The sequence below is a fragment of the Gavialis gangeticus genome, unplaced genomic scaffold (assembly GCF_001723915.1).
Source record: "Gavialis gangeticus isolate Ggan-Ray unplaced genomic scaffold, GavGan_comp1, whole genome shotgun sequence".
Classification (NCBI taxonomy): Eukaryota; Metazoa; Chordata; order Crocodylia; family Gavialidae; genus Gavialis; species Gavialis gangeticus.
Window position 1 is genome coordinate 7,841,668 of NW_017729011.1, and position 13,754 is coordinate 7,855,421.

The window sequence follows — 13,754 nt, forward strand, 5'->3', positions numbered from 1 at the left end:
GAGATCCAGAATTTTTAATGGTGAATGTTTGCAAGGTATTTGCCGAACTTACCCCTAGCTTTAATCCATGCTATCAGTCTCTGTCCAGGAAGTATGCAAGATAGGATTAACCCCAGGGTTGTTCTTGCATGGGGGATTGTGTGGCACCTACTGTCACGCCTGGCTCTAAGATATGGTTATTCACTTTCCCAATCAATCCCTTATTTCTAAAAAAAATTCTAAAATTAATATACATTAAATGAAACCAGTTTACACCAGTGACTGCAGACTTAGATGTATTTTTCTTGAGGATGAACCCTGAATTTAAAGGATCAGTTTCCCAGCGTACCAACCTGTTCTTGATGCCCAAAGGTTTGCAGTTCTTCTTTAAGGTGATACCTACGATTAGGGCTCATCGATAAACATTCTGTGGAATGTATTTTGTTAGAAAATACAGATTTCATTTAACCTGAAATTTCCCATGGGAATATGTGAATTTAACATATTTTAAATTTTGAGTAAAAGTTGTGGGAAAAAAGTTTGGAATGTGTTGGAATATCCTCCTTGGACATTTTTGGAACAAAATGTTCACATTTTCTAGTTCAAAACTAATTTTAGTTGATTTTTAGTTAGTTTAATAATCAAAAAGAATTTTAAAAAAGTTTAAGACCAGAAACACGTTTTGAACTAATAGAAATAATATATTTAGAATTGAACCAAAGTTTCTTTTGAGTTTCTTGAAAAAATTTGGAGATTTAAAATTCCTGTCTCAATTCAGAACAGGACATTTTTTTCAAACATGCATCTTCTTGCAGGACAGGAAAGCTGTTTCCTGCCCAGCTTTACTCATGGGAACATGAAAAAAATGACAACACCTGGAAGAGATGAGCCACTGACCTTCCATGGGTATACAATCTCACAGTGCCTTCCAGAGCTGATTGAAATAGTAGATGTATTTCATTCATATTTCATGTGAATTATCAGCTGAGCATTTTTACTATGTGTGAATATATAGAGATTTCACTCTTTTTTTCTGGTATACAAATGACATCTGTACTAATCACCTGATCCAGTTGCGTAGAATTAAGCATCAGAAAGGCATTGGCAAGGTATTCTCACTGGGTGCCCTGCATTTCTGGACTTGCTGAACGCTAGGGCATGATATAAAGCCCCTCTTTTCTTTTAGGCTTTGCTTAGGGGAGGAAGGTAGATGATTATGGGGGGTGGTGTGTGTAGTTCACTGCTTCAGGAACTATTTCGCTGTCAGTGGTGGTCCACATACCATGTGTGCTATATTTTATGGTAATTTTCTTCAGTGTTCAGAAACTATCTAAAACACTTTTTGAAACAATACATTTGCTGTCCATCCTCTGCAAAATACTCCAGCCAGCTCTCTGCAAACTCCATGGTTTATCAGAGGGTGCCAGCTCATTTTGATGTTTAACATGTTCCTGTTTTCTAGAGGGCCTGTATAGACTTCGCCATAAGTGCCAAACCACTGACCCGCTACATGCCTCAAAACAAGCAGTCTTTTCAATACAAGATGTGGAAGTTTGTGGTGTCCCCTCCCTTTGAATATTTTATCATGGTCATGATTGCACTCAATACAATTGTGCTGATGATGAAGGTTAGTGAGCTATTATTAGTTTGTCCAAACATTGTGCCGCCTAGGCAATGCACAATTTGCTCTGGGAGTAGAGGGATTGAGACTCTCTAGTATGATGAAAGGCAGAAGCTTGGCTTTTAACCTGGCTATAGCAATGTCTGCTTCTTCAATCTTACTGAAAAAGCTTGCCTGGACATGAAATCCTATAAGAGTAGAATCCCCAGCTCAGGGAGCTGCTTAGCTTGCACTGCTGCTTCTTGTACTCCTCTAAACCTGTTTATAGAGGATTGGGACTCAGTTCTTGAGAAGCTTGGTACTCGTCATTAAGTCTCTTACTACCAAATAGGGGTCAGATGCATCCCATTTACACTGGAAATCCAAAACAATTCCAGTAAAGTCAATAGAGTGACTTAGATTTGCAATCAGAATAAGGATTGCTGGAGCTAGCTAAGTTCGGTTTGCCTCATTTTCTAGAAGGGAGAGCCATTGTATCCCTGGTTTGAGTCAGAGGAACCTTAGAACAGCTTTTACTTACCTCAGGGGGAAGAGGGGAGTACTTTTTACTAACAGCAACTTCGGAGGGGTCATTAAATTGCTGGAGATCAGGAGAGAGCAGCAGCATTTCGGGGGAACATTCTGCACACCTATCCAATGCTACCCACAGGTCTAGGGTGGCCTCCATTAGTAGAGGATTCCTCAGTGCTGATCTGGCCTATTAAAGCAGTGTAATGGCCTCGTTATGCCTCTGGAGTGACACAAATGGTCCATGGCAGAAAGCAAGATCTAGCCATTGAGTATATACAAAACCTTACTCCCACATCAATAATCTTACAGGCAAGCAAGCATTTGTGAACATTTTATTCCATTAACATAATAAGTCCTCCATTAACAGCCTTTCTTCCCTTCTGGTTTAGTTCTATGATGCTCCAGAAGCATATGAAGAAATGCTGAAATGCCTGAATATTGTGTTTACATCTATGTTTTCAATGGAATGTGTGTTGAAGATCATTGCCTTTGGTGTACTGGTATGTTCTTCTTTCATTTACCTTCTGCTGTTTCCCCCTCATGTCAAATATCTTTTTGCTTCTGGAATGATGCAATGAGTAAAAACCAATTTGGAATCCACTCTGTAAAAGAAAATAACTTCTAGATTCCTTTTCCCTCTCTTGTGTTTGTATTTTGCAGAATTATTTCCGAGATGCCTGGAATGTCTTTGATTTTGTAACAGTATTGGGAAGTATTACTGATATTTTAGTAACAGAGATTGCGGTAAGTACAGTTTGCTCAGTTTGCCTCATTTACCAACAAAGCTGTATCCTGTCAAAGCACTGTACCTTCTTCCCACCAACCTGTTCCCTGGAGTCACCTCTAGGACTCATCATGAGATGATGTTCTTTGGTGGCTTGGCAGCCCATTCACATCAGGTCTGCTCCTTCCACAGGGCTGAGCACTGCTGTCTGCCCTAAAGACTTCCATACAAGAAACTCTGATGAGAATGACAAAGCTAGTAGCTGTGCTAGGAAATGCTGTTTCCTTCTCATTTAGTAAAAGCATCCTATCCTAAAGCCTTTTTTACCCCTTTATGGAAAAGTCCTGTAGAATTTAATAGACATGAAATCCCAAATGGTTTATGATGTTGATTATTTGAGAGTACCACCCATGTGCTACCTAGTTCAGAGAGAAAGCAAAAAGACTTTGTCTCCTTCTCTTTCTGTTCAGTCTCTACTCTGTATATGTATCACAGGAAATGAAGATAACGATCAGTGAGAAGGGGACAGATTAAGGAAGGAGGATGGTTACAGCATCACCACAGTCTTAGTTTAGATATGTTTGGATTATGCTTTATTTTTTATCTACATAAGATGGTTCCAGAGAAATTATATTAAATAATTAGAAGGAGAATGAGATCCTTTCCATGCAGCTTATCAACCAAGCTATAAAATACAATAAAAATATAGCATTGTTACATAATTATATGAGTAGACAGACCTTATATTAAATTCTAGTGGACTTTTTTATAAGGACAGTGAATGAAGTGACTTCAGGCTAAGAACTTGGTCTTAGCCCACATTGATAAAGTTTGCCCATCCTAACCCAGGTGCATGTTTTCAGCCCATACTGGTGATTCTTTGTGTGAGCATACTGAAGATGTAACGTCACTACTTTTCCTCCTTAATCTTTTAAACACTTGTTTACAAATATTTCTGTGAGCTCAGACTCTTTCCATTTACTGGGAAAAGCCCTGTCCAAAGACTTGTTCACAGGAAGTATGGATGGTGGTGAAAATTGTGTCACTGGTTCTAACCATACAGTTTGTTATTATGTAATATCTCTCAATACAGTATCAGAAAACACATAGAGTATTTAAACTGCTGTTCACGACATGAGCAGTATTCATATCCAACAGACAAACCCCATAGACTTTGGATTATATTTTCCTATTGAAACATTGCCCACAGACAAAGCAACACTCTCTCAAACCTAAAGCAAGACAGACTTTTATCCCCGAGTGTCGCCGATGTCCCCGATCATCGTTTTGGAACATGTATTGACTGCTTAGCGCAGTTATTTCTGTTTTGGGGAACACAGTTCTCTTGAATTTGAGCATCCAGGTTTTTTTAGGCAGCTTTGAAGACCTCAGCCATAATATGTGACACAGGCTTTTTGTTAGATGAGTTTATTCAATATACAGTGTATCAAGACAATAGACAGTGATCAAGAAGGATCTTTATGGGTTTATCATAATCTCATAATCTATTACCTTGCATATGGAGGAATATATTTCATTTTCCCTAAGCCATCTCTGTCTTTTAATAACATTAAGCCCATACTTTTTCTTTTAATAAAAGCTCTAGTTACACAGAGAGCTGATAGCTGTAAAAGAGAGGATGCTAAATAACATGTCAGAATTGATCAGTTTATCCCCCTTAAGTTGCAGGCCTATTTTTGATGGTACAAAGCTGCACCATCCTAGTGACAGCATATACATTTCCCAACACCTTTGGAAACAGTTGTCCTTCCGCCTAGATGGCTGATGTTTTCAGGAGGAGGGACTTGTCTCAGGGGCTTAGGCTGGGTAAGAAATATAGGAGGTGTTACCTGGGAGTGCAGTCTATGGTTAGGAGAACACAGAGGCCACGTCCAGACCAGTGTGGCCATGCAGTATTTGGTGCTGCAGACACTTCCACACGCCGCACATTCAGTTGTTGTCTGCACTGCAAGGGAGCAGCGTGCGGGGAGCGGGCGACGGGGGTGGGTTTGACCCCTGGATATCCTACGTATTCATGCAGATATCAGCAGTAAACTAACCCTCAACAGGCAATGGGATGAAATTTAAAGCTACCTATAATCATAACCCCCAGGAGTAAGTATGCACACTGATACTCAGACAAACACAATTCCCTTGTGAGCTGTAACAGATTTATTTAGGGATTTTGAAGATGCAATATACTAGGGATGACCTTTGATTCAGTATGTATGCCTACATTACCCTTTTATTTTCTGTAACTAATGTCTTCAATCTTAAGTATAAAGTGTGGCAGATAGAATAATGGTTTTAAAACATGGTGTAAGTTGCATCTGAAAAATCACAGTATAGTGAAAACCAGAAGGTGCCATTTTACAGCCCTCTGTAACACTTTTTGCTCCTATTCTTAAGTTTCATTTTAGAGGCTCCTGATTTAGCAGAAGCTAAATATATTAAGCCACCTTTCAGAGAGGTATGTGTAGTTTCTATTTGCAGTGATTGTGATTCTGAAGACTCCCTAGGCTGCATGTTCCATTGCAAAGCTGTTCTGACAGACATTTCCCCCATATTTAACCGACATGTCCCCTGTTGCAGTCGTAGCCCATTGCCTTTTGTTCTGCCTCTCACAACTAATGAGCCTGTTTGATCCCTGTCCTCTTTAAATCATCCCTTTATTAAGAATTTCTGTACAGCTATCATGCCTCCCTTTCAGTCTTCTTTCCCTTCAGACTAAATTTGCCCAGTACTCTCAACCTTTTCCTTCTAGACTTGCTTTTCAAAACTTCTTTCATTTTCATTGCTCTCCTCTGAACTCTCTCTAATTTTGTCTCTGTCTACAGCAACAGACACATCATTAATGAACAGCTTTCTCTGGCCCCGATGAATAAGGGGCCAGAGAGGGTACACCTCCGAGAGGGTCAGTGGGCTAACAGTGCACAGGCATCACACCAGCTGCCTAAAGAAACATGAGAAATGAGTCGTACTCACTTAAGGGTGATGCGGACACACAGAGTCCATGAAACAATTGCTTAATTATGTGTCTCATATTTTGTAATGGTACGCCAGATTACATCAATAATAGGACCTAAATGGAATCAACCTGGTTTTTTGATGCACGTGTAGTTTCATTCTGCTGCATGCAGTCTTAGTCCTCTTGTAGCAGGATCATGGCTGCATTGGATCTCCTCTTCCTCCTCCTTCCCTCCATACAGCTCGTGGCACCCACAGGGGAACACAAATGAAGGGATTTGAAGCTTTGATCTGGTATGGGTTCACAAACCCCTCTGTTGAGGGGAGGAGTGCAGTGCACACCATTCTGACCACCGCTTCTACTGAGCACAGGTTCCAAAGCTGCCTAAATTATACTGTGGGCAGCTTTGGCCCCCTACAAGGCCCCAGAATCTGAAGTTTGTAGTTACTTGCAAACAGGGTGTGTGAGCTCTGCAGGGGAGATGGATTGCATGTACAAACTCCAAAAGTAATAGTTCCAAACTTAGATCCTAGGCACATGTCAGACTTACACCGGTGCAATTGATTTTTACATTGTTACCAAATGGAATGGACGCACCCTACAGCTCTACATGAATGTTACTCATGCAAATCTTGGGAAAAATTCTGAATAAAATTACACTGGTGTAAGTTACCCAAATGTAGGTGTGCTATGTGTTTGACTTATCTTAGGGTAGCCATTTGCTCAAGGCAAAAAGGCTGTTACCTGCTCCTCATGGCTGGCAAAACACTATAATCATGCCTACTGCATCCATCCACTTCGGAATTTAGTGCCATTCATGTTGGTGCACAAAAATAACATAAAAATAATACTGGTATAATATGTGTGACGAGGCTACCAGTGACCTGAGAGCCTGTGTCTTCTTAAATTTCAGTAGGAGTTGATCTCCTAAGTCACTTAACAGTTTTGAAGAATTTATATCATTTAAAAAATGGGGAACAAGGACAACGAGATAACTGAGCACTGTTGTGCAGATACCAGTGACTCCGCCTAGTAGCTGGAATGAGCCCTAGCAGGAGAGCAGGTACTGAGGTGTCTCATCAGCAAATTGAGATCCACGTGTAAGGCCATGCTATTTTATCATGTTTAAACTCTTTTCATATGCAACCACTTTTCCTCCCTTTGCTCTTGCATGCAAAGGGGTGTTATAGCAAAGGAACTGAGGCTTACTTCCATGCAGCACAGAGAACTTCAGTTCATGCTCATCCTGACTTGAGCTCTTCTCTTTACTCATGCACAGTCCAGAATACAACAACCTGGTGCGCAGTGTAAAGGCCATATGTTTCTATTGTCTGCAGTAGCTGGACAAAGGAGGGGGACTCAACCTCTCAAGGTCATTCTTCAAAGATCTACATCCACAGCATATTATTACTTTCTTAGAAGAAAGGTTCTTGTTACTGCTTATCTGGCCTTTTTGGAGCAGGATGTTTCCTAGCGAATAAATAACAGTCTGGACTTTTGCATGGCATTCTTATCTAGTCCCATCATGGATGCTCCGTCCTAACTAGTTGTCAGTTTAAATTTACCTATTGCTACTTTGACTTGAGCCCAAAGCCCAGATGACATCTTTGCCATTCTTGGTTTGGCGTTGTTTGCATGCATGTGTCCATGCAATGAAAAGCAAATTCTTTCCTACTCTCCATAGGAGAGGAACTTCTCTGTGAGACCAGTCCTGAGATCACTGGCGAACTTTGGCTAGAGGTGGGCAAGGGATAGATCTAGCTGGCAAAACAGTGTTTCCTGCTTAATCAGTCTACCCAGCTTTCACTCTCCAGCCTAAATAAACCAGCTAACCTGGCCAGTCTTGTGAGTGGTTGTATCCTCCACCAGCCTTTGAACCACTTCAGAGTAAAGATAAAAAGGAAAAGAAATGTGTTGATTAATTCCTGTATTTAATTTCTTAGCCATGTTGTGTGTAATTTACTTTGTGAATGCAGTTGATTTTTTTTTTATTTCCTTAGGCAAAAACATGTATGTCAGTTTTCCCCGTCTTTAGTATCCAAAGGAAAGTAGGCGGAGTTAAAGGCAGTCGGTCCTTCTGAAGGCAGCTGGCCTGTAGGAGGCGCTCTGAACATTTGTGAAACTGACATCTATTTCTATGCCTGGAAATACAAAAAAAAATAAAAAAATAAAAAGTGTCTGTGAATTGTCTTCTAATTTGCATTACAAAATGAATGCAAATAACTACTACACTGTCTGTGTTACCTTTAAGGTTTCAAAATCTATTTTGATTTGAAGCCTTTAAAAAAAATTGTATAATTACCATAACAAAAAAAATACCCACCCCGCAAAAAGCCCAACCATTTCTTCTTCCAGAGAAAATTTCAGAGTTTCCTTTTTTGCCTGTCCTGATTACTCATTTTCTCTTTTGTTTTCTGTTTTGTTCCTTATTTTCCTTACCTACCTGCTGAATCACGCCATCCAATCAACATACAATGCGAAAACCATGTCTCCGTCTGTATGTTGTACACCTGCTGCTCAAAAAAAATTTGTAAATAATCTTGCAAATATTCATCCATGAAAACATCACATATAGGACACGGTTGGTTTCATTGAATTTAAACAATTATTTCAATTCTCTGCTTTTCTTTACTTATGGTTTTTTTCTTTACTTTTTTTTTTCTTTTTAATTTTTGTTTGGATAAGATTGTACTGGTGAAAAGCCTCACTGTCTGTCTGCAGTGCGCCTCAAAACTAGCTTCTATTTTGCACCTTCTTCCACGGGCTACTTGGTGACCTGAGGCAAACAGAGTTACCAATAGCCTCTTCTCTGCTGCTTGTTAGAACTGATAAAGACAAAGGGGAAATGACACTTGCTTTATTTTGCTGGACAATAAAATTAGAGCTGAAAAGAAAGCTCCAGTACTTCAAATAAGGAATATTGTTTGGGTTGGAAACCCTACATTTTTGCAGGTGATAGAATCAAATTTAAAGTTCTAACCAACCAGTCTTTTATATTGAGTCATGCTGGGCTTTGTGAAAAGGAAAGCAATTCACAAAGTATCAGGCAGTTTGAAGCCACAGATTGAGTAATTTGTTTGCAAGACAAAGACTTTTATTAAAACTAATGTAAATGAAAATACTGATTTTGTTTGGCTTTGAACAGCCGCTGCAAATCCAGCATAATTGTATTTTCCCACCATGTTCCTAGAAAGAAAAGATGTCTAGTAACAAAAGTGAAACTCTCTAAATAAAGTAAATGAGGTTTGGATTATGAAAAGGTCTGAAGGGCATTATGCACCTAAATCCCATTGAAATTTAGCGACAGATGTTCTCCTAATTTCCTATTCTGCCCTTGGAAATTTTAGCCCCGGTCTCTTTTCCTTGCCCAAGATGCCTGAAATGCAACAAGCAAGCAAAACAATATAAATGACAAGAAAAGCGCATTTGACTTTTACAGACTCTTCCAATTTTAATAAGCCCATATGGTGTCAGTTACAATGGTCAGGAAATGTGTTTATGGAAATGGCATGCTTGTTAGCCTGAGATGATCTCTTTTAATCTGTATTAGCTTTTACATCAAACATATCTGTTGCACAATTGCTGTTTTATTTAGAGATGAATTTAGCTTTAGCCTCAATGCAAAAACACACGTTCCATAACCAATTTACTGGAGGTTTACAGGTGGGAATATCTGATAGGAAATGGTAGCAAAGAAAAAGGCCATGGAACGTTCAAACCCTGCCTTTCTAAGATATTCAGAGTGAAATTGGAAAGAAGAGACCTTTATGTGCTTTACAGTAACTGAGTTGTTATAGCAGCGATGCTTTAAGGACAGAATTGTGCCACGTATGCACCCACTAAACTCAATTTATTCTTCATTAACTTGGGATTTTTTCCACGGACTTCAAAGAAGCCAATTTTTTTCTCAAGGTGTAGTAACTCCTCTTTTGTACTAATGCAGTTATGTGTATTTGCAGGAGACTGAACTATTCTGGCTGCACATATAAAATGGTTCACATGCTCAGACAGTCTCTTTGTTTACTTTGTCTTAGCAGACGAAATGTTGTTTCCTGACTGTAAAGAGCAGTAAAAATTTCCCAAAACATCCCAGTCAGTTTGCTAGAACCAGAGGCCAAATTTTGTTGTCGTAACCAAATTCATGAAGAAAAGCATAAAAAATCTAAAGCTTGAAGTCCATTTTTTCCTGTTTTGTTTCTTGGTCACAAAAAAAAAGGATCAGTAGCAAACTAACATAATTTTCAGTGACTTTGCCATTCAATAAACGTGCAATTTATGCAGATTTGATAATCCCTGGGGAAACCTATTCAGCTCTGGCATGAGGAAATGCAACTCAGACTTTTGGATAAAAGATTTTTTAATTGACCTGTGATTTTGTCAATGATGCAACAACCACAATAAAATACAGATTGGTGTTGCATATCTTTAGAGCCTCTGATGACACTGCCAGCAGCTTGTCTCTCAGCAAATGAAGTCAGTGCAACACTGTAGATAATTGGAGGAACAGATCTGTCCTGTAGCAGGTGCCATATTTACTGTCCCTTACAAGCTTTCTAAGTTTGGGAAACATGAAACCATAGGAAGGGATAAAAAGCTAATGTTTAAAACTGGGACGTAAGGTACCAGTCAGTGTTCAGCATCTGTGCAACAGAAAAAAACAAAGCAAGAATGAAGGAAATAATCCAGAAGAATGACATTTATAGTTCTTATAGAGTAGATCAGTAAAAGGAAAATCAATGCAAACTTTATTGAACCAAGAAATATTGCAATGTAGAGCTTCCCCTTTGATTGCATGCAATTCTAATAATTTCCTGGGCAGTCTTGTCATTGAGGGACCTGTTTTCTATGCAGTGAACTGGGATTTATGCACACAGTGCTCTTTCACCACTTGTGAATAGTGTGAAAAACAATCCCTCAAAAGCTTTCTAAATGTTGAAGAGGTAGGATTACCCTGGGTTGCTAGCAGTCTCCATACTGGGTTACTCCTGTAACTGCAGTTTATGATATGATAACATACCTTGCAAGAGTAGGTGTTGGGACTAGTATTTTAAAGAAGATGGAAGTTTTTATCTTCCCAACACAGTGAATTTAGGTGAAACTCTGGAACTTACCTCCTTTCCACACCTTTGAAAATTCCTCTCTGGGCCATGTGCATGCTATGTGGATCTGTTTTTTCTCACCTGTCCCTTTCCTCAGTTAGATCTTGCCACCATTCACTGCTGTACAGTGTTTTCCCATATCTGGGAAGAACTTTTAGCTAACAGAAGGCTAAAAGCAGTTAGTGTAGACTAAGATAGATGTTAAGCGTCATATCAGCTGAATGTGGTTATGAAGGAGTTATATCTATAAATTATATCTATATTTCTGTTGCTAAGCCAAAGCTGTAGCAACATTTAGTTGTAAAATTTATAAACAGGAACATGATTCTGCAAATTTGTGCTGTGTGCAGATGGAGCAATTCCTAAGAGTAAAATTTGTCCTGTGTGCATGATTTTGCCCTGCCTGACACAGATGCTACCATGCAGCTAGTGGCAAGGATTGCTTTTTTGTGATACCTTTTATTGGGCCAACTGTACAGTTAAGAGAGATGGTAGACAAGCTTTTGGGCACAAATTGCCTTTCTTTCAGTCTACCTGCTACATGTTCTACCAATGAGAATTAGGGGCCTGATTCTCTAGTACCATGAATCTTGTATAGTCAGACAAGGCTTAATCCACTAAGGCGGACTCTTTCTGATGGCTTCAGAGAGCTTCAGATCAGGCTCTTGCAGTTATATAAAGTAACTAGTGTCACTTTGCACAGATGCAACAGACTACACGTGGCCCAGGACAGTGGGGATTCAAGCCCTGTGCATTTAGAGTAAAGACCAGATTAAATCAGAAAATCAGGTATAGAGTTACACTGATGAAACTGCAGCTAGAATCGGACTCCTAGTCCATGTACAACCTAGGCTGCTGAGCTGAGCTTAATTTATATTTTGTGAAGGAAAAAATAACTTTCAGAAATGCATGGCTTCAAAAAAACATTTGATTTTAAATTCTTAGCAGCTGTTTGCTAACCTTGAACAACCCAGGGGAATCCTTGCTTGTGTTTTGCCTGCCAGGAGCTGCCTTCTGCTATGGACTAGAAATAACTCAGTGTTGTCTGCTCTTTCATTGAACATCCCTATGCTTTTCTCTTTTCTCTTTATTTGAGGATTGAGTCTGATATCAAGTCTATGCCTAACTCTGAGCTGCTTGTGTTTTACAAACAAAGCAAACCGAGTGCATGCCTGAACCTGATCTCTTGAACTATTTGATGGTATTGGTGGAATGCAGCGCTAATGGCCTAATAATGAAGCTGGCATTTAAATAAGTTAATAGATAAAACGAGTGCCCCAAAACTCAGCATGAGCTATGCATCCAAATCAACTAGAAGTTTGGATCAACTTAATCTTAGCAGTTGTCTTGTGGTAAAAGATGATGGGGTGGGACAAGGAAAGACTCCTTTCATTCATCTTTACCTACAAGGCCTCTATGCTTGTGTCACCCCCTCCACTGCTTATGAAGTTAAAATACTTGGTGGGATTTCCTTTAGTTAACCCAGTCAAATTAATCATGGTGATTAAAATTTGACAATCAAGTGAATTTGGGTCAGTGCATGCAGGAGGAAATAGGAGGGCAGGAGGTATCTGTCCTTTGCATGTTTTGTTTTGGAGGTAACCCCCTCTAGATTAGCTCATTGGAGAACCTATTTTCTGTCACTAAAAAAAAAAAAAAAGAGAGTGTCTAGTAGAACAAATCCCACTGAAATCAGAATCTATCCTTGGCATTTCTTTGATCCACCTGAAAAGGAATATGTATGAATGATTTAAGAAATCAGCAGGTTCCTAAGGACAGCCCCCTGCTGTTCAACCTTCTCTCCATCGATTCTCTTATAAAAACAGTCTTACTTCCAAACAGGGATGATCCCAGCTTGTTAAGCAGACATTTTTAAAACCCAGATTATAAAATATCCTTAATTTATAACAAAAGGTGCCTTAAAGTGCACTGGCTGATATCTTCCTTTGCCACGGAAGAGGCTAATGCTTCCTACTGTTATAGCCCTTCTCGGCTCGTGTTTGGTTCCCTCTAATAACGAGAAAATAAGCTACCTCAAACTTCAAAACAAACCTTTAGCAAACTATAATATTTCATCAGCACTTGCTTGAACTGTTTGAGGAAACTTGCTTTACCCAAAGAAAAGAAGATGTCCAAGAAAAGCGTGTAAGGGCTGTTTTCTTTTTACAGTTTTCCCAGTAGTAGAAGGGTGGGGCTCCTGTGGAGAGGGGTTTTCTCATACTTGCTGCATGTGGAGTGATCTGCACTGACGAATGTTTCTTTTGGAAGGTTTTCTGGTGGCCGATTTGCTGCTTAGATCATGAAGCTGGTAATTTTAATTTCTTTTTTGCGGGCTGTGGTTTCTCATCACGTTAATTTCTGAAGGACACAAAACCTTTACTTTCTGCAGGACAACTTTATCAACCTCAGCTTCCTGCGGCTCTTCAGGGCAGCAAGACTCATCAAGCTCCTTCGCCAAGGTTACACCATCCGCATTCTGCTCTGGACATTTGTGCAGTCTTTTAAGGTGAGTGGTCGCCAGCTGTAAGAATAGGGAGATGTGGGCTAATAGTCGTAAAGCTTTGTAGTACTGTAGCATCGTCCACAGAGCCTATCAAAGTGCTTTACAAACTCTTCTGGAGTGCTGTTTGTAGCTGTGTTGGTCTACGGACATAGGCAGACGAGACTCTTTGAGTAAATATGATATCTTTTATTAGACCAACAAAATATTTGGAAAAATTATTCTTTGCAAGCTTTTGGGCACAAACACCCTTCTTCAGGCATTGGGAGAGTTTGTTGCTGTTGGAGTGCTTTCCCGGATGGAATAGAAGCAGTGGGAACACATAGGGGGTGCATGGGGGTGCACATGCACCC

At 39.7% G+C, this 13,754-nt stretch overlaps 1 protein-coding gene across 4 annotated transcripts in view; it reads left to right on the forward strand.

Moving 5' to 3' along the window:
* Window positions 1-13,754, forward strand: part of CACNA1B (calcium voltage-gated channel subunit alpha1 B) — a 644,201-nt gene that overhangs the window by 550,969 nt on the left and 79,478 nt on the right. For all 4 annotated transcript variants that reach the window (XM_019510484.1, XM_019510481.1, XM_019510482.1 and 1 more), the window contains 5 exons: window positions 1,442-1,606; window positions 2,500-2,610; window positions 2,771-2,854; window positions 8,378-8,383; window positions 13,291-13,407. In XM_019510484.1, coding sequence (XP_019366029.1) covers window positions 1,442-1,606; window positions 2,500-2,610; window positions 2,771-2,854; window positions 8,378-8,383; window positions 13,291-13,407 — 483 coding nt within the window. The remainder of the gene's footprint in view (window positions 1-1,441; window positions 1,607-2,499; window positions 2,611-2,770; window positions 2,855-8,377; window positions 8,384-13,290; window positions 13,408-13,754) is intronic.